This window comes from Loxodonta africana, chromosome 9 (genome assembly GCF_030014295.1).
Source record: "Loxodonta africana isolate mLoxAfr1 chromosome 9, mLoxAfr1.hap2, whole genome shotgun sequence".
In the NCBI taxonomy this organism is placed as follows: domain Eukaryota; kingdom Metazoa; phylum Chordata; class Mammalia; order Proboscidea; family Elephantidae; genus Loxodonta; species Loxodonta africana.
In genome coordinates, this window is record NC_087350.1 from 122,206,884 (window position 1) to 122,226,550 (window position 19,667).

General features: G+C 56.7%; 1 protein-coding gene across 1 annotated transcript; it reads right to left on the bottom strand.

The window, feature by feature from the left end:
- Window positions 1-610: 610 nt before the first annotated feature.
- Window positions 611-12,804, bottom strand: LOC135232353 (uncharacterized). The gene is given in 10 exon segments (XM_064290868.1): window positions 611-4,184; window positions 4,187-4,366; window positions 4,999-5,092; window positions 5,236-5,534; window positions 5,621-5,694; window positions 6,080-6,216; window positions 7,078-7,399; window positions 10,888-11,166; window positions 11,598-11,705; window positions 12,104-12,804. Coding segments are annotated over 7 exon segments (990 nt in total). The 5' UTR covers window positions 7,213-7,399; window positions 10,888-11,166; window positions 11,598-11,705; window positions 12,104-12,804; the 3' UTR covers window positions 611-4,113.
- Window positions 12,805-19,667: the final 6,863 nt, after the last annotated feature.

A 19,667-nucleotide genomic window follows, 5' to 3' on the forward strand; every position in this document is an offset into this window, starting at 1 on the left:
CATTAGCCATTAGAGAAATGCAAATTAAAACTACGATGAGATTCCATCTCACTCCAACAAGGCTGGCATTAATCCAAAAAACACAAAATAATAAATGTTGGAGAGGCTGCGGAGAGATTGGAACTCTTATACACTGCTGGTGGGAATGTCAAATGGTACAACCACTTTGGAAATCTATCTGCCGTTTTCTTAAAAAGTTAGAAATAGAACTACCATACAACCCAGAAATCCCACTCCTCAGAATATACCCTAGAGAAATAAGAGCCTTCACACAAACAGATATATGCACACCCATGTTTATTGCAGCTCTGTTTACAATAGCAAAAAGCTGGAAGCAACCAAGGTGTCCATCAATGGATGAATGGATAAATAAATTGTGGTATATTCACACAATGGAATACTACGCATCGATAAAGAACAGTGAGGAATCTGTGAAACATTTCACAACATGGAGGAACCTGGAAGGCATTATGCTGAGCGAAATTAGTCAGAGGCAAAAGGACAAATATTGTATAAGACCACTATTATAAGATCTTGAGAAATAGTATAAACTGAGAAGAACACACACTTTTGTGGTTACGAGAGGGGGGAGGGAGGGAGGGTGGGAGAGGGTTATTTACTGATTAGTTAGTAGATAAGAACTACTTTAGGTGAAGGGAAGGACAATACTCAATACACGGAAGGTCAGCTCAACTGGACTGGACCAAAAGCAAAGAAGTTGCTGGGATAAACTGAGTGCTTCGAAGGTCAGTGGAGCAAGGGCGGGGGTTTGGGAACTGTGGCTTAAGGGGACTTCTAAGTCAATTGGCAAAATAATTCTATTATGAAAACATTCTGCATCCCATTTTGAAATGTGGCGTCTGGGGTCTTAAATGCTAACAAGTGGCCATCTAAGATGCATCAGTTGGTCTCAACCCACCTGGATCAAAGGAGAATGAAGAACACCAAGGTCACACGATAACTAAGAGCCCAAGAGACAGAAAGGGCCACATGAACCAGTGACTTACATCATCCTGAGACCAGAAGAACTAGTTGGTGCCCAGCCACAACCGATGACTGCCCTGACAGGGAGCACAACAGAGAACTCCTGAGGGAGCAGGAGATTAGTGGGATGCAGACCCCAAATTCTCATAAAAAGACCATACTTAATGGTCTCACTGAGACTAGAGGAATCCAAGTGGTCATGGTCCCCAAACCTTCTGTTGGCACAGGACAGGAACCATTCCCGAAGACAACTCATCAGACATGGAAGGGACTGGACAGTGGGTAGGAGAGAGATGCTGATGAAGAGTGAGCTACTTGTATCAGGTGGACACTTGAGACTGTGTTGGCATCTCCTGTCTGGAGGGGGGATGGGAGGATAGAGAGAGTTGGAAGCTGGCAAAATTGTCATGGGAGACTGGAAGGGCTGACTCATTAAGGGGAGAGCAAGTGGGAGTACGGAGTAAGGTGTATATAAACTTGTATGTGACAGTTTGACTTGATTTGTAAACGTTCACTTGAAGCTCAATAAAAGTTAATAAAGAAAAAAAAATACTAAAATTGTAAAGAACATTCACAATCAGTTCATAGACTAGAAGGTAATCCAAAAAACCGAACTAGTTTCATCGAGTTGATTCTGACTCACAGCAACCCCATGTGTGCGGAGCAGCGCTGTGCTCCATAGGGTTTTCAAAGGCTGTAATCTTATGGAGCTAGATTGCCAGGCATTTCTTCTTTGGTGCTGCTGGGTAAACTCAAACTGTAGCCTAGTACTAGCCTAGTCCTTAACCGTTTTCCCCACTCAGGGACCCTAGACTCACACCCCAACCTGGTAGTAATGAGATGGTACCCCCTCCCTGACCTGCATAGTGTCGGAAAAGGCCTGCTAAAACTGAAGATTTAAATAAGACAGTCTCATCACATGACACCTGAAATATCCAAGATACAATAAAAAATCACCGTTACGCCAACAACAGGATAATTTCAACTTGAAGGAGAAAAGACAACCAATAGACATCCACACCGAGATGCCCCAGACATAGGGGTTATCTGGCAAAGATTTCAAGGCAGCACTCATAACAAATGTTTCAGTACGAAATTACAAAAGGAGCCCTGGTGATGCAACAGTTAATCGCTCAGCTGCTGACCAAAGGGTGGCGGTTGGAACTCACCCAGTGGCTCCGTGAGAGAAAGGCCTGGAGATCTCTTCCTGCAGAGAACGCAGGCTAGGAAGCCCTGTGGGGCAGTTCTGCTCTGTCACGTGGGGTCCCTGGGAGCCCGAAGAGTCAGAATCGACTCAGCATCCAACGACAACAACAACAACTGATTACAAGCACATTAGAAACAAATGGAAAAATGGAAAGTTTCAGCAAAGAAATAGAAAGTCTCGGCAAGGTAATGTAAGATTTAAATAACAATAAAACGGAAATTTTAGAACTATTTTCAGTTCTAATCATAGAAATTAAAAAACAAAACAAAACCAAAAACCTCAATGAGTGGACTCCACCGGAGAATGAAGAGGACAGAGAAACATTAAGGAGCTTGAAAACGGAAGGATTTCTTGTTAAACGTATGAATACATGCTTTGTGATTATAATTTTTTCCAATATATTTTTCTAATTGAGTCTGCTAGGTTACAGGGAAATTATTGTATTTCGTGTATTTGTTTTGTAATCAGGTTCGCCAACTTTGACGTATTCGTAGGTAAAATCCCACACAATTGGCCATTTGGTTTGTCGTTGCTCTTTATGTCACAGTGGTGGCCTTGGGGGACCACCATGAAATCACATTGCAGAAGCGTGGCTGTGTCTGGAATCTCTGCTGAGTGTTTTCTGAGAAGGCACCTGGCCATACCTGTCTCCAGCATTTCCCAACTGAGTATTGAGGTCCGTGACCCAATTTCCTAAGAGCCTGCCCTGTCTGTGGGTGGCCTGGCTCCTGTCTGTCCAGGCACCCACCCTTGTGGAGGTGTTGACCTTTTCTCAGCTCACCTGCCATACAGAGCACAGGGTCTGTGTTCACCTGGCTGTGCAGCCCAACTGCAGGCCTGGCTCTTGTCAGGGACTATGACCTAGAGCTACGGTGATGTTATTCACAGAACTCGGTGGGAATGGCTGCGTTTGCTCAGGGAGGTGATAACCATCTTCCTGGATCTTCCTTGGCTGTAGGCAGGTCAGCAGAAGCCTCTGGTAGAGCCCAGGTTTCTGTTACCCTGTGGTGTGGTGTCTTCAGTCTGCACGATGGTGGCACATGCTGGGATTCTGACTGTCCACTGCAGAGGTGTTTGAAGAAAGGCGATGCATCTGGGGAGCGGGTGGGCTGGTGTGGCTCCTCCTCACCACCCCTGCAGCTGGGAGTAGCTGCGAGCTCTTTGTTGCTGGCTGACAAAGTCCACACGGAGAAGGAGGCCCTCCTAGGGCTAGAAGAGCCAGGGGTCGGGCTCCCAGATGCAGGGGCTTCCTCTGGGCCTGGGAGGAGAGTTTTGAAGGGCCCTGGGCTGGCTCCACAGCAGAAGGGAGGCTGAGGATAGCTCAGAGAAAAGAGGGGCCCAGGCCTGAGACTCAGGGAGTGACCTGGGCTTCTGGTAGGGGGCTCTGGGCTACGGAGGGGAAGAAAAACAGATTGACTCCAATGTCTTTGTCCATTTGTTCTCCCAACAAGTGATCAAGATCAAACAGCCAAGCAAAACAAAGCAAACTGTCCCTCGTCTTCCCTTCTGCCATATCACTCCACTTCCACCCCATCCCAGTCAGTGTCCAGGAACAGCCCCCGTCCTCGCAATGGCCTGCCAGACCCACACATAACGCGACCCCGCCCTCCCTGTCCAATTTCCTCTGCTCCAAGCACATGAGCCTCCCTGCGTCCCCCACACCAGGGCCTCCCACCGTGGGTGCCCTGATCTTCCCGCTTCCAGATACTGTGCTTTGCACAAAGCGTGTGGGTCCAGTGAGCCCACCCTGGGGACCCCCCACCGCACGGCCATGCCTCCACCCCCACTCCTACCCCATCGCCTCAGCACGGCCACTCCCCCCCGTACCTCACAGTGTGACCACACTAACAGCATGGCCATGCCTACACTCCACCCCACAGTGTGGCTACACCTGTACCCTACAGCAGAGTCACACCCCTTCCTCAGCTGGGCCAGAGGGGAAGGGGCCAGAGGACAGGGCTTACATCCACGTTAAAGACTGGGGCTTTCTGAGGTAGAATTGCCTGACATACTCAAGGTACTGTCGCAGCCACTTGGGGTCCTCAGACACTGTTCTTGCTGAAACCAGAGGGCTGGTGGTGAGAAGCTGAGAGCCTGGGGGCTCTCTCTTCTGAGACATGTCCTCCTCCTCAGCAGTGACGTGGGGTGAAGCTGGCAGAGGCCCTGGCACGGCCACTCAAGACACTGCCCTTTGCCCTGCGCCATCAGCGGTCCCTCCTCCCATCACCCTCAGTGCTACCTCTGCCTCCTGCTCTCCTGCCTGGATTGTTGCAACTGCTTCTTCCCCTTCCTGCTCCCCTCCTCTCCTTCTCCCCTCTCCCTGGTCTCCATTCTCCCTGCTCCCCTCCTCTCCTGCTCTCCTTCCTCCTCTTCTTCCCTCTCCCTTCCCTGGTCTCCCTCCCTCCCCTGGCTGCTAACCAAAAGGTCGACAGTTGGAATCCACCAGGCCCTCCTTGAAACCCTTTAAAAAAAAAAAAAAAACCCTTTAGGGCAGTTCTACTCCGTCCTATAGGGTCACTGTGAGTCAGAATCCACCCAACTCAAGGGCGACTGGTTTTCTCCTCTAAGAAGGGGTCTGTCTGCCACAGTGATCCTTGAAGGTGTAGGTCAGGCCACATCACATCACGCCTGGGTTGAAGACTCTCCAGAGGGTCTCCATCACACATAGAGGGGAGGCCGTGCGCCTGCTGTCGCCCCCCAGCCCCCAAGTCTTCACGCCAGAGTCAACTTTGATGCCCACCCCCACTGCTCTCCCCCGGCCCTGCTACTCCCCCCACCCACCCCTGGCCCTACTGCCCTCCCCTGGCCTCTGCTAGGGGTCTTATCCCCAGGCATTTCCACTTCCACTTCCTGAAAGGCAGTAGGACTTTCCTTGTGTTCATCCTTCAGCTTGCTGGCTCTCTGGCAGAGAAAGGGGAGGGCCCTCTTGTTTCACAAACAATGGTCCCAAGCTTCTAGGAGTCTGGCAGGAGGTGCATATTTGATGAATGAATGAATGAGTTAATTAATGAATGATGGCACACTCCTACCCTGAGGGGCTAGACAGGCTCAGGGCAGCTCTGAGCAGGCCAAGCCAGTGAGTTCGAGGTGACTCGCAGTGCCCATCGGCCTCCCTCCCTCTGGGGCAAGCTGGGGTCGAGCAGGTACCTAACAAGCAGCACCCGCAGGCTGTTGGTCTCGGCGCCCTGCTGGACTCCTGTGTAGAGAATCAGGCTTTGGTAATCGGTCCCAACGACACGAACCAGCACACTGCCGCCAGCCTCAAATGGGGGAGATCCTGTGTGAGGCCTTTCCCCCAGCTGCACCCTCAGGGATGCAACTTGCTCCCCCCACTGCCACCCCCCTATCCCGGGCACCACGGTCCGACTGGCATCTGGCCCCTGCTCCCCTGGCCCTCGGCGTCAGCACTGGCAGGAAGTGGGTACTCACAGGAGCCTTGATACTGGCCCTGCAGCCCAGTAGCGTGGACAGTGACATTCAGGCAGTGACATGCCTCCTCTCCCCTGGGAAAAAGAAAGGCAGTCAACCCGGGCATCCTAAGGCCTCTTCCCACCACCCTGCCTGCCCTGGGCGTGTGGCTGGTTCAGGAAGGGGGGGACCTGGCTGAGAGCCCTGTGCAGTGGCTTGAACCTGCATGTGCCCCAGGGAGAGAAGGCAGAGCCCATGGGTACCGGGAGGGGGCTAGAGGGTCCGCTTGCAGAGCCGCATCCCTCCCCCACCTGTGCCCCCTCCTCTTAGGCTCTGGGACCCCTGTGTGACACCTCAAACCCCTTGGGGAAGTTCCTCGAACCCCCTCCCCCACTCTGATGCAGTCCAAAGGTCACAATCACCTGGGGAACCCCCAGGTCTGAGGACAGGACCCCAGAGGAACAACAGGGCCGTGCTTACATCCAGAAAAGCATGGGCTCCAGGCCCCCACCACCCGTGGTCCAGGTGGAATGGAGAGAGAGCCTCAGGAGGTCATCTGGAGAGACCAGGACAGGATTGGTGGCGGCAAGCTGGAGGGTCGGCCAGCGCCCCTCCACCTGCAGGGGTGCAGGGTGCAGGGGCGGAGTAAAGGGGCCTCACGGATGCTGGCCCCTGGCTCCAGGCTCAGCCCTCAGCACGGCTGGGGCTCAGGCTTTACTGCTGGGCCCCTTCAAAGGTGGATTTGGAGCCCCAGGGAGTCACAGGCCACTGGGTGTACAGGTCCATGGGCCCATCGGGGGTCTGCCGTCCGCCTCCTTCTTCCTTGTACATGCTTGTGTCCACACCCTCTTCTCTGCCCCAACACCCTCTTTGCCCTCTGCCCCTTTTCTCTCGCCTCCTGCTGTGTGGAATCCACACCTTGTCCCCCTCAGAGATCCAAAAGGCCTTGGGCTCATGGAAGGAGGAGCAAAGAGCCCCTGTGTTCCAGCCGCTGTCCTGCCCGGCATGGTCTGTGGTCCCTACAGCCCAATCATCTGGTTCAGACCCCAGGTCAGATGGGAATGCGGGACTCTGGCCCCTCCTCACCCCTGAACTGGCACCTTCAAGTCATTCCAGTGGTGGGCAGTGCTCCAGCCAGATCCCCGGGGTCCCTTCTTCTGGGATTGCCCTTGGGCAACCAGATTCCGTGGCGTGGCAGAGCAGGACATGCCTGGGAGTCTAGGTGCCCCCCTGCCCTAGGCCCATGATGGCTGGACCTTGAGGGCAGGTCAGCCCTCTCTGTCTAGAGGGGGTGGCGCCAAGATGCAGCTCAGCTCTAGGCCTCCCCGTGGGTCAGTCTGGGGCTGGGATGGGGCCTGGAGCTGCCCACCTGTGACCCCCCACCATGCCCTGCTCGGCCTGCTGCCTGCGGGGGCACCTCCTGGATCCACTTGTGCTGGTCCCAGGGCTATGGTTGGGATCTGACACCTGACAGTTACCTTCTGGGCATCAAAGTCTCTATGGACCGGTATTTCTTCTAGAGTCTTCTGGGTGCTGGCCAGGCTCAGGGCGAGGGTCAGCAGCAGAAGTGGCCATGTCTCCAGGGCCAAGTGTCCATGGCTGAGAAGGAGCATCTCCCAGGGCCCCTGCTTTGTAAGCGTCCTCGCCCTAGACCTTCCGGAAGGATTCCCACAGGAGTGGCCCAGCCTCCTCCTTCACCAACCTGTGTTCAGAGGGTGCTGGGAATGCAGGTCGGCCTTGGGCATGGAGCCAGTGGTTGGCTTGGTTTAACCACGTCGCGGGTCTGTCCTGGGAGGGAGCCTGTGGGGGTGGAGGGGAGAACCTGAGGCTGCCTGTGTGTGCCACCAGTGGGCTCCTCTCCTGGGCTCTCGTGTTTCGTCTCAGCCATGAAACTCCAGCCTTGGGCTGAGGTGGGGATTAAGGGGTTGATGCCCACAGACCCTTCCTTAGAGTGGCACCAGACACGTAATGAACACCAACTGATGGCGTTGTTGTGTTACTTGTTACTTTATTAGGACAGGCCCCGCTGCCGTCCTGGACCAGACTTCCAGCACCTTGCCTCTCCTGTCCTCCTGCCCCCGAGTGGGCTCTGGCCCCGCTGCCTGCTCACACTCCGGGCCAAGCACAAGGTCAGCTGACCAGTGGGCACCCACCCCCTTGTGTGGGAAGATGAGGCCTAACCTGTCACTCAGGTGGGGAGGAGATGGTGCCAGGCACCACCTTCATGGGGCTGTGATCTGTTTGCACTGAACCCTCTTGCAGATGGACTTTAGCGCTTTTCCTCTTCGGGGGTTTGAGCTCTGGCAAGGGGCTTGGTGGGAAGGTGCAGCCTGGCCTTGGAGACTTGGCTTCCCACCAAGGCCCCATCCAGGGGGAGGAAGGAAGGTCCACCCTGGGTGACTCAGGACAGTGACAGGGGTCTGGACACATCCTAGTGGGGTCTCCTTACCGCCAAGACATGGGGTGGGAGAGCCCAGTAGGGAACCCCCCCTCCCCGACCCTGTGCAGAGAGGCCTGTGCTTGTCTCACTGGGCCTTACGGTCTCCTGGTTGGTCTCCCTGTGCTGACCTGTGTGGGTGGGTGTGTGACGGAGTCTTGGGTGGTCTCCCCATGCTGACCTGTGTAGGTGGGCGTGTGACCCCTCAGACCCCACCCCTGTTCCCCCTCTCTTGGGGAAGGGAACGTGACCCAGTCGGGGCCCGAGCAATGTGTGCCTGGCGAGTCCCTGCTCTGCCCCTCCATCCCACCCTCCTGTGACCTGGGCCAGGAACTCTGTCCTCAGACACCTGGGGGCCACTAGTTGCCCAGGAGCGTGGAGTGAGCCCTGGCTCCAGGGCCACTGAGGGGAGCTGGAATGCTGCCCCCAGGCCCCATCCTAATGGCACAGGCCAGGGGTGGGCAGCTGCTGTCCCAGGCTGGGGCATGGGAACCCAGTGACTCCCTTGAAGCTGGACGCCGGGAGGGGAAGGGTGAGCTGTCTGAGACAGTGACTTTCCCGTGTGGACCTGGTGAGGCCCTGGGGCCCCGTAGTTTGGTCAGATACCTGTCCAGCTGTTGCCGTGAAGGCATTTTGTAGGTGTGGGTCATGTCAGAGTCAGTTGGCCTTAAGTAAAGGGGTTACCCTCCACAATGTGGTGGCCCTTGTCCGATCAGTCGAGGGCCTTATGAGCAACGAGGGAGATTTCCTGGGAAAGAATGAATTCTGCCTCAAGACTGTGACGTAGACAGTCTGACAGAGTGCCCACTGCCTGGCCTATGGATTTCAGACCTGCAGGCCCCCTTAAAATCAATCTGTCTGTCTATATACATCTATACCACATTAGAAGCCCTGGTGGCTTACCAATTAAGAGCACAGGCTGCTAAACAAAAGGTTGGCGGTTCAAATCCACCAGCCGCTCCCGGAAACCCTATGCGGAAGCTCTACTCTATCCTATAGGGTTGCTGTAAGTCAGAATTCACTCAACAGCACACAACAACAGCATTACGTATTGCCTATCTCTCTGTTTCTAGGAGTCCTTGGCACTTAGCTGCTAACTAAAATGTGGGAAGTTCGAGTCCACCCAGAGGCACCTTGGAAGAAAGACCTGGCAATCTACTTGTGAAAAACCAGCCATAGTAAACCCTATGGAGCAGTCCTACTCTGACACACACGAGGTTGCCACGACTGGGGTCAACTCCATGGCAACTGGCCTATGTATCACGGACTGGCACTGGGTTGTTTTGGGTTCTGTTTCTCTGGAGCACGCCTCCCAAGTGTCCGGGACCTTCTTGGGGCACGAGATGCAGCCTCACCCTCTTCTTCCCTAGATCCAGGCTTAGGGGACTGTGCCCTCAAGAGCGGGGGCCTGGCAGGTCCCCTGAGTGAGCTGCTCTGAGAGGTGGAGGCCCTGCTTCCTGGTGGGGACAGACAGGTTTCTGCCGGAACAGGGTTGATGCAGACTGTTCCCCTGTCCCTCTCAGCCCAAAACAATGGGTGTGCTTGGTGGTGTTGATGCTGGCCCTGGAGCAGAGGGCGCCCCACCCCAGAAGCCCAGGTCCCACCACACTCCTGGAGCACAGCCTGAGTCCAGGGGAGGCTCCGGGCCCTGCAGAGCTGACTGAGGGCAGTCCCCAGGCCTCTGGAGAGGACCCTCCCTGCACTGCCCTGCATACAGGTCCTGGAAGGACCCTGGGTCTGAGCTGTCTGCCTCTGACACCTTCCCCTGCAGCCCGACCTCCCCGGTGGCTGGGAGCCCCCATGTGACTCCACTTCTGGAGACCAAGGACACATGTGGCTCTCCCATGCCACCACACCCTCCCTGGGGGCTGGTCCTAACAACAGGCCACTTGAATTGGTGCAGACTGGTTTATTGCTTGGTAGGGGAGGGACGGGGCGGGGGAGGGCAGGATGGCATCCGGAGGTAGAGGTCCAGGACCCACTGGCTCTGAGTCTGCCTCCAGCTTTGGGGCTGCTTCCTGGAGGACCTGGGAACCAGACTCTCATGGGCCTGTCTGCCTCCTCCGACCAGGCCCCCAGTGCCTACATCCCCTTGCTGAGTTCAGCTCCCCACTGTCAGATCCCAGCTCCAGGTTCTGCACTCCCCACTGCTTGGGCCAGCAGGCCAAGCGCTCAGGCCTCTAGATACTTACGGGCCTCTTCTTGGCCCTCAGGGCCTCCAGCCCCCAAGCCTCCTGCCTATGGCCCTCCACCATGTGATTCCTGGAGTGGCTCCTGCCCATGGGGGTGGAGCTGCAGAGGACAGGCAGGGGCCGGGGGCCTAAGGGTGCAGGGAGAAAGCCCAGGGGCCCCTGGGACAGGGTGTGGGGTGGCTTGGTCAGCAGAGCTGGGGGCGGGGGGAGGCACCCGAATCTGCAAAACGTGGGGCGAGAGCACGTGGGCGGTGGTCAGGACTGGCTGGAGGTGGACAGGGCGGGGGGGTGGGGGTGGGGGGGTGGAGGTGGGGGGAGGGGGAGAGGCCTCACAGCCCGGGAGGAAGAAGGTGGCCTGCCTGAGATGGGAGGGTGGCCCTGGATGTATTCTCACCGCCCACAGGCTGCCACGCCCAGCAGGGGGTGGGTCCTCCTCCTTTGCAGGTTCCCAGCCCACTGAGCATGCTGACCTGGATGGACTGGGTTCTGCCAGGGCCTGGCACTTTCACCACCCCAGGGGACTCAGGTGCAGAGGACCTGGGGTCACACTTGGTGGGGATAGTCCCCAGAACAAAGACCCCCCCCCGCCAACTCCCCACCCATGGAAAGGGCCGCCTCCTGGAGGTGGGGTGAATGAAGTTGAGCACGTGTCCACTCACCTAGGGCTCTGAGGAGTCACACCTCGCTAGGAATCAAAGAGAAACCCAGGTTACCACAGGGGCACGTCTCAGCACACTATCTGCAGGTGAGGTTTCCAGGAAGGCAGCTAGTGGGTGGTGACCCATTCCAGTTCACACACTCAGAGAGGAAGGGAGGGCTTCTGAAGGGGTGCTTACGGTACACAGACAGGTCAAAGGTGTTGCCCTTCGGGATGCCTCGGCGGGCCGCATGCTCCTTGTATGCCTCCTGTCCCGCGTCCCCGACGGAGCGGGCCCTGCCTGCAGCACCAGGGGGCAGGGGGTGTTCTCAGGCAGCTGAGGCCTCACGCCACCTCAGACAGCAGAAGGAGGGAGGCGAGGGGGCCGGAGACCCTCAGGGCGTTCCCCATGGAGTGAGGTCGAGCCCACCATCACACGCCCGTCTCTGGCAAGCAGGTCCTGGGCCTGGCAGGTCAGGCCTGCATGGTCACTCCTTCTCGCCGGGGACACCTGCACCCCCAGAAGCCACCGGCCGGGACCCCTGCTCTCTGGGCACCAGATCACTCTTGAGAGCAAACCCTGGAGTGTGCAGGACAGGGGCTTCCACCCAAGGCAAACACAGCCATGGCTCCCAGAAGTTTCCGGGACTGTGCACTGAGCCCATGGAGCTAATGTTGTAAGCTGGGGTTCTCTCTGTTGGCCTGGGGCCCCCGGTGTCCCGCAGCACTCACCGTAGAGTTCCACCACCACCAGGCGGCCTTGGTAGCTCTGATTCTCTGTGTCGACCACGGCAAAGTCAGGTGTGACCACCACGAAAGTCAGGTAGTTCTTGCCCTCATCTGTGAAAGGAAGTAGGGGTGGCCCCAGAGCCTGTCAGGGTCTGTGCTCCCCCACCCAAGTATCCCACCCAGGCCCATCAGCACCTCACTGACTTCAGCCTCAGCCCAGGGCTTCCCCGGCCCAGACCTGGTCCTCAGCTCTATCGTGGACTTGGGGCTCCCTTCTCTCTCAGTCTCAGTCTGTCTGTTTCCCTCCCCCACCCCCTTTCCCTTCTCTCTTTCTCCCCCCTTTCTTTCTGTCTCTTGCTTTCTATCACTTTCTCTGTCTCCCTCTTTTTTCTTTCTCTCTCCCTCTCTCCCTCTTCCCCTCCTCCCTCCTTCCTTCTCTCTCTCCCTCCCTCTTTCTCTCTCTCCTCACCCCATCACTCCTTCTCTCCTTCCCTCCCTCCCTCTCTCACCCTCTGTCTGTCTGTCTGTCTGTCTGTCTCTCTCCTGTACATGAATTGTCTTCACTGGTCCTCAAGGGCCCACATCTTCCCACTCATCACTCATTCATTCCATCATTCATTCTTTCGACAAGAGTCTATTGTGAGCACGCTGTCCTGGGGGCTGTGCTCTCAGTGAGCCTGCACTGAAGACAGGAAGAGGAGTTGGGGCAGGAACAGGAAGGGGTGTGAGGGGAGGGGCCAGAAGGGTCTCTGTAACCATGGCAATCCCAGCATGCTCAGCTGCAGGGTGTCTCCAGGCTCCAGAAGGAGCTCAGGAACCTGTGTGCCAGCCCTTAGGGGTAGTAGCTCCCCTCCCGTCCAGGACCCTGTGGGGATCTGCCATCCCTCAACCTGTGGACTGTGGCTTACAAAATGGCCTTAAACACACTGGAACTTCTTTTGTTCCCCAAGGGAAGACTTAAAAGGTACCCAGACCCTGAGTTGGGCACCTGCCCCCCTGTCTACCCCCAGCCCATCAGCAACTCCGCTCTGGTCCACAGGGAGGGGTCAGGATAAAGGGCCCTTCCCACAGTCCACTGGGTAATCCTAGGAGTCTGGGGAGCACATTTTGGGGGCCTGCTGCTCCTGGGTTTTGCATTTCAAAGGGTGGTGCTCTCTGTCTCTGGCAGCACACCCTGGTTCCCCTCCAGGTACCTTCTGGAGGCCCCTCCCTCACCTCACTAATACATGACCTTGCCACCTCTTTCTGAATCCCCACCTGGACAACCAGCTTCTGCCCACTCTGTCTGAGCCCGCTTGCTCCCACCCGGGGGACAGGATGGGGCACGGCAGCTCCTACTCACACTCAAATTCATAGCGTCCTGGGGTGGCAGTCTTCTGCCCAATGTAGAAATCCTTTATGCATTGTCCATTTTTTCTAGAAAGAAACGCACCTTCTTAGCGAGAGGTACCTGCTGCAGAAGGGCTCTGCTGAGGCTGCCTGGGGCCTGGCAGGTGGAGCTCCGAGAAGTCCACTCCCGCCCCTGTGGAAGCTGCCGACAGTGTGAGCCTGGGGAAGCCAAGGGCTGTGGCTGGGCTGCAGGGCTTGGCTCTGGGCTTTCTGAGGACTTAACAGCTGAGTCATGGGCACCAAGGTTGCTACCTGGACGGGCTCAGCCTTACCTATGAAAGTAGGTGACATTCAGGTTGCCGTCTTCCAGGAGCTGGATCTTGGACATGAAGCACCGGTAAGAGCCTCCTTCTTCGATGACAGACCGGTTGGTGGCACCAACCTTGACGGAGTTCCATGCCCCTTCAATCTGGAATTGAGGTGGGTTTATTTGCCCTGCTCCTGCCCTGGGGGCTGGTCCCCCAGGTTGGGTCTGAGGGCGGGGTGGGGGCTGTGGGACTGCGGCCTGAGTTTTTCCCTCTGGCAGCTTCTGGCCTCAAGGTGTGCACAGAGGCCCCAGGGCAGGACCGGCAGGGGCTTCTGTCTCTCCCTTGGAAGACCCTCTGAGCAGGGGGCCGGGTCTCCGTGTCCTCGGCTTCTAGCCTTCTCAGGCTGTTGGTCTCCTGGGTCCACCTGTGGGACGTATCAGTCCCAGGGTTCTCAATGCAGAGTGGGCCTGCTTCAGTGTCCCCCTCTGCACAGTGGGCTACACTCCCCCACACAGGGTGCCGAGAGATGGGGGGTGAGGGGCCGGTAGCCTCAGGCCCATGAGGTGCTCAGGGGACAGAGGAGCCCCTCTCTCCCAGCGGCCCTGGCTGCCCCAGCCCCAGCAGGCCACCTGCTCAGCGTGGAAGCCAGGCTGCACGGGCACCTGGCTGTGGTCCTGCAGAGCACAGGCCAGGCCCAGCCCGAGGCTGAGGAGCAGCAGGCTCATGGTGTCCTGTGGCTTCAGGGACGCTGTGGTGAAGGCTGCACCTGCCCTCTATATGGGGCTTCAGCACCAGGGCCGCCCCAGGTAAACAGGCCCACCTGGCTGCTCCCTCCCTCCCCACAGATCACCGCCCCCCCCCCCCCCGACGCCGGAATCAAAATGTTTGCAGAGTTGGAGCGTCCTGGGTCCTGGGCGGAGGCCCAATGCTCTGAAAAGGTCAGGGGAGGGGGCGCGGGGAGGGCCTATGGGGCTGTGTCTGCACACTGAGAGGTCTTTGTGAGGGCCCCAGGAACCGCTAGACGGGCATGTCCTGGGTTCCAGGTGGGATTCTGGGGACTGAGGGCCCCTAAGATGTCTCCATGCTGGTGGGTAAGCGGGGAGGGTCTGTGCGCACCTTTCTGGGGGGGCCTCCATGGCTGTCCTGGGTTCCAGGTGGGATTCTGGGGACTGAGGGCCCCTGAGGTGTCTCAGTGCTGGGGGGGAAGGAGGGGGTCTGTGCACACATTTCTGGGGGGTGACCATGGCTGTCCTGGTTTCCTGAAAGGCTGTGATCCCACAAGCCTAAGAACCCTGGAAAAGAGACCTCCGATCTGCCGGGGGTCTTTGGCTTGGCTCTCGGCCCCATCTGAGTCAGCTTTCAGTGGCTCTGGGGTCCACACTGCTGGGCGCCAGCCCCCTGGGCAAGCTGAGGCCAGCTGTGCCCAGACTGAGGGCCAGGCAGTCTGTGTGGCCAGCCCTGCTGCCAATCCTGAGAGCCTGGATTCTAAGAGATCCCGAGAACCCAGCAGGCCCACAGGGAGGCCATGGGGTCTGGAGCTGGGCCACCACCGGCCTGGCCCCAGTGCTCTGCACTCCCACTGGCCCTGTGTGCTCCCCGGAACGATGAAAGCCCGTTTCTTTGCTGTTGTCCTCTCCCAGCTCAGGACTTGACAGAAAGCCAGTTGCTGAAGCCAGCGACACCAAACGGATTATGACTCCACAGGCTCTTAGAGTTCAGTCACCCAGGGTGCCCCCTGCCCTCCCAGAACACTTAGGGAGCACGTGGCTCTGGGGCCTGCTGAATGGGGCAGCGTCCTGTCACCGCAGGTGCCAGATGCAGGACACAGGCCTGTCCCCTTCACAGATGGGCAGAAAGGACGGGGAGGATGGGGGAGGCTATGTCTCCACTCTGCTGCCTGGGGCTTTAACCACGTCTTTGCTGCTCCAGCATGGAACTTCCTTGTCCTTCAGGAGGTGGAGATGGGGGAGCCGCAGAAGCAGCTACTCAGAGTATGGGGGGGGTGTGTGTGCATGTGTGGGTGTACATGGGTGTGTGCACGTATGTGCGCGCATATTTCTGTGTGGGTGTGAGTGTGTGCAGGTTCATGTACTTGTTTGCATTTGTACATGTGGGCGTATGTGCAAGTGTGTGCCTACACAATCATATGCTCCTTACCCATAGCTTTCTCCACACTTCCAAGGGGTCCATGACCCTCTGCACTCCACCCTCTCGGGGTCCTTCCCACCAGGTCATTTTCAGAGACCTGGTTGCCTTGGCTGCTCCCCCCCCGCCCCCCCGCCCCACAGCTCCCACTGCGGGGCTGCTGCATATCCCGAACCTGGGGCTTTTCCCCCCTCCCTGGGTCTCTGAGGGCTCCTGGGTCTCTGAGGGCTCCTGGGTCTCCACTCTGTTTGGTGTGGAGAATTCAAGAGGATGCTGGGGTTTTTGAGATGTTCTCTATAGTGGAAACACCCACAACCCCTTTGGAAAACCTCAGACTCTCGTTGCCCAGAGGTATCTGGTCATGTCCAGCAAAAGTGGGTGCAGAGGCCTGGCAGGAGGCCCGGGGGGCCGTGGAGCACAGGCGGAAGGCTGGAATGACGCTCGTGGGGTTGCCCAGGAGGCAGAGCTGGGCAGTGTGCTCTGGGTCTGGGGCACGACATCGATGTTATTCTGGGCATGGTGGGAGCTGTGAGGGGGCATACTGGGCTTGCACTTTGGCGTGATCCCTTGGCTGCCCAATAAAGGGCAGGAGGATTGGACTAGAGGCGGGACAGGGCCTCTGGGGTCTGTGCCTGATTGTGGGGTGGCTCCCATGGCCTGGAGGGCTGACCCCACAGCTGCGCAGAGGGCGCTGTCAGGAGTTCCTGCCCTGCCCTGGAGTCCACACCTTCTAGACCAGCCCTGGAGGTGCTTCCATGGGGACCTACCAAGGCACACTCCAGCCTCAGAGCTGCAGAAGGAAGCCATAACGCCCATTAAAAGCAGATGATGTTGCCTCAGACGTTGTCTCATCCCCCCAAGGGATTCCCATGAGCCAGCTCCAGCCCCAGGCAGGATAAACCCACCTCCACCCCCAGGGAGGATAGATCCAGCTCCAGCCCCAGGCAGGATAAACCCACCTCCACCCCCAGGGAGGATAGATCCAGCTCCAGCCCCAGGCAGGAGCAACTCCGGCAACTAGGGCAGCAGACCCTGGTGGTCCCAGATCACACCCCCTGGCCACCCATCACCTGCAGCCAGCTGCATTCTCGCCATCCTACTTCCTGTGACCCTAATGTTGGTCAGGCAAGCGGTCCCCAGTCACAGGGATGGAAGGTGAGTGCTGATGGGCCTGAACACCATCCTCTGCCTGGATGAGGACTCACCATGGCTCCTGGCCCTGGCACTCCCACTCTCACCAGGAGCCAGGCTCCTGGGAAGAGAGACAGGGCCCTGCGGGAGGACCAAGCAGAGCCAGAGGGCCGAGGTCTGCGAAAGCATGGGGGCCCATGGTGCCAGGACTTTTCAGATCATTCTTGTGGAAGTTTCCATCGAAACCCAAATGTGTGGTTATTAAACTGCCTTCATTTGGGTGGTGGGGATTGGGTCTAGAAAAGACCACTCAGGCCTTAAATCATTTGTGGAATAAAATAGAGAAACATGCACAAGCCAGAAATGAAAAGAGCTCCTGAAACAATGAACACACTACCGAAAAACACCTTCGAAGAGGCACAAGAAGGAGTTCAGGCCTGTGGGCAGCTTAGGCCCAGACCTGGGGAAGGGACAGAGAGTCTCCAACGAAGGGTCAAACATACCCTGTGTGCTTACCAGTTCCCTCCCTTTCTTTTTCCTTCCCTCCTTCCTTCCTTCTGGTCAGCGGGGTCTGGGCTGGGGGCAGGACGTCCATGTCTTTCTGCGTGTGGTGGGAGCTATGACGGGGGGCTGTTGAAGCTTTGCTAAAACCTGTTCAGCATCCCAGCAACATGTGAGCCTCCCATTCCTTCCTTTCTTCCTCCCTCCCTCCCTCCCTCTCCCCCCCCTTCTCTGATCATACAAGTCAATGAAATTGGGGGTCAAGTCACGCTTGTGCTCCTTGTGTGTGCTGGGCCTGTGTGGTGTAAGACCTGAAGTTAAGATGGTGAATCTTAAGACGTGCTGCCGTGACATCTGCTTCTGCACAAAAGGTCCTGTCCTTACCACAGGGACCAGGGGCAGGGCCTGCTTAGCCCTGAGTGGTGGGCTTCAGCCAGCCCACGGAATTATCCAAACAAGCCAATCATACCTTCCGTGGGAACCAGGGGCACCCCACCCTGTTGTTACTACAAAGCTTGCCTCTGGTGTTCACTCTGCTCCTGAGAGCAGCCTTGCGTGTCCCTGCGTGGTGTGTGGTGCCCTCTTTCCCCAGGCTCTGAGCATATGTGACTAATAGATGCTGTCTGCTCATCTGTCCAGGGAAGAGTGCTGTGTGTTCAACCAACCCCAGGACCCCAGAGCGGGAACCCCTCCCTCACCATGGGGTGAGGAGGGTGTGATCAGAACAGCCTGCTCAGGATCAGTCCTGAAGGCGCCTTTTCCGAGGACTGCCAGTCTCTCTCACTGTGGGAACACCACGGTCTGTTAGGCATCATTGCAGACCTGTAGGGCGGGATGGATGGTAAGTACTCCCACATTATGCCTGAGGGCGAAGTGCTGCCTGGCCTTGGCATTCTGGAGTCCGTCACCCACTGACTCAGGAGACCAGCTCCACCAGCATCTCTGACCCACAGAGGGCAGTCACCAGAGCCGCTCCCCATTCTTACTTGCGGACGATGGTCCTCAGGGCCTCTCCTCACTGCCTGCCTAATCAATCCCTTTCAAAAAGAGAGTGACCTCATGGACACTGAATGAAATTCATTTGCCAAAGTTCAAATGGCCTTTTAAGTGGGTGCTATGGATTGAATTGTGCCCCGCCCCCAGCCAAATGTGTGTCTGCTTGGCTAGGCCATGATTTCCAGTATTATGTAGTTGTCCTCCATTTTGTGATCTGATGTAATTTTCCTATATGTTGTAAATTCTAACCTCTATGATGTCAGTGAGGCAGGATAAGAGGCAGTTATGTTAATGAGGCAGGACACAATCTATAGGGTTAAGTTGTATGTTGAGTCAATCTCTTTGGAGATATAAAAGAGAGAAGTGAGCAGAGAGGAGGGGGACTTCATTACCACCAAGCAAAAAGAACTGAGAGTGGAGAGTGTCCATTGGATCCAGGGTCCCTGTGCTGAGAAGCTCCTCGACCAGGAAAAGATTGATGACAAAGGCCTTCCCCCAGAGCCGATATAGAGAGAAAGCATTCCCCTGGAGCTGGCACCCTGAATTCGGACTTTTAGCCTCCTAAACTGAGAGAATAGATTTCTGTTTGTTAAAGCCATCTACTTGGGGTGTTTCTGTTATAGCAGCACTAGAGAGCTAAGGCAGTGAGGGTTCTGGGTCTTGCTCTACAATTGCAGTTCTCCTGGGTCATGATATGTACAGAAAACAGCAGGATTGGTTGAGCCTCTTGGGCAAAATCTCCCTACCTGTATGCTGCCCTGTGACAAGAGGGCTCAGTACCACCGCGTGGTTGTCTTGGGAACACAGGAGGCAGCCAACACATTCTTCTTCAGTAGGGGCAACTTTCTGTATTTGAGTTAATTTCTTTTGGACTCAGAGTGACGAAACCCACAATGGCTGCTTGTCTGCTCAGTACTCAGCTAGAGAACCCTCTATAGATTCAAAGGTGTTAATTTTGTATGGGCTTCCGTCTTAGTAACTGGCTTCCTTGGGTGTGGGAGCACCTCTGATAAGTCATTGAATGCATTTTCCTTTTTAACGGGGATAACAGGGAGAGTTAGAAAGTCTTTTTGCTTCCCCAGCACGGTGAACTCGTGACGACCCTGAAGACAGACTGACCCAGCATCCATGGGGAAGGAAAACCTGGACTGTGAGCAAGGTAGTGGCTGGTACATACTGGAGAGTGGACTCCAAACTGTGCAGACTGAGGCCGGGGCGGGGCGGGGGGGCAGCCTCACCTGCAGGGTGTCCAGAAATTGCAGCATCTCTGATACAAAATAGAGCTCTGTTATTTTAACAGCACGAACCAGCCAGCCATGAAAAATGCCACGCGGGGTTGTCTAGGGGAATATGGGTTACACCAGTTGGGCATTTTGGAGTTGAAAATCTGTCAGGAAGTCATGGGTTCACCTTTTTCAGGAAGGGAGGTACAGGTGCTGGGTTTATACTGGAGCAGCTCTGACAGCTCTGTGGGAAGCAGGCAACGATGGATCCCACAGCGCCGTTGTGGCTGGCTGGCTGAGCAGTACTGGTGTGGATTTGGAGACCCAAAGCTTCTTCCTCATGACGGATGCACAGGGTGAGAGGCAGCCAGCGTGAGGATGCTGTGTGCTTGGGAGCGGCCGTGTCCCCTGAGGCCCAGCCGGGCATATGAGCTTGGCTT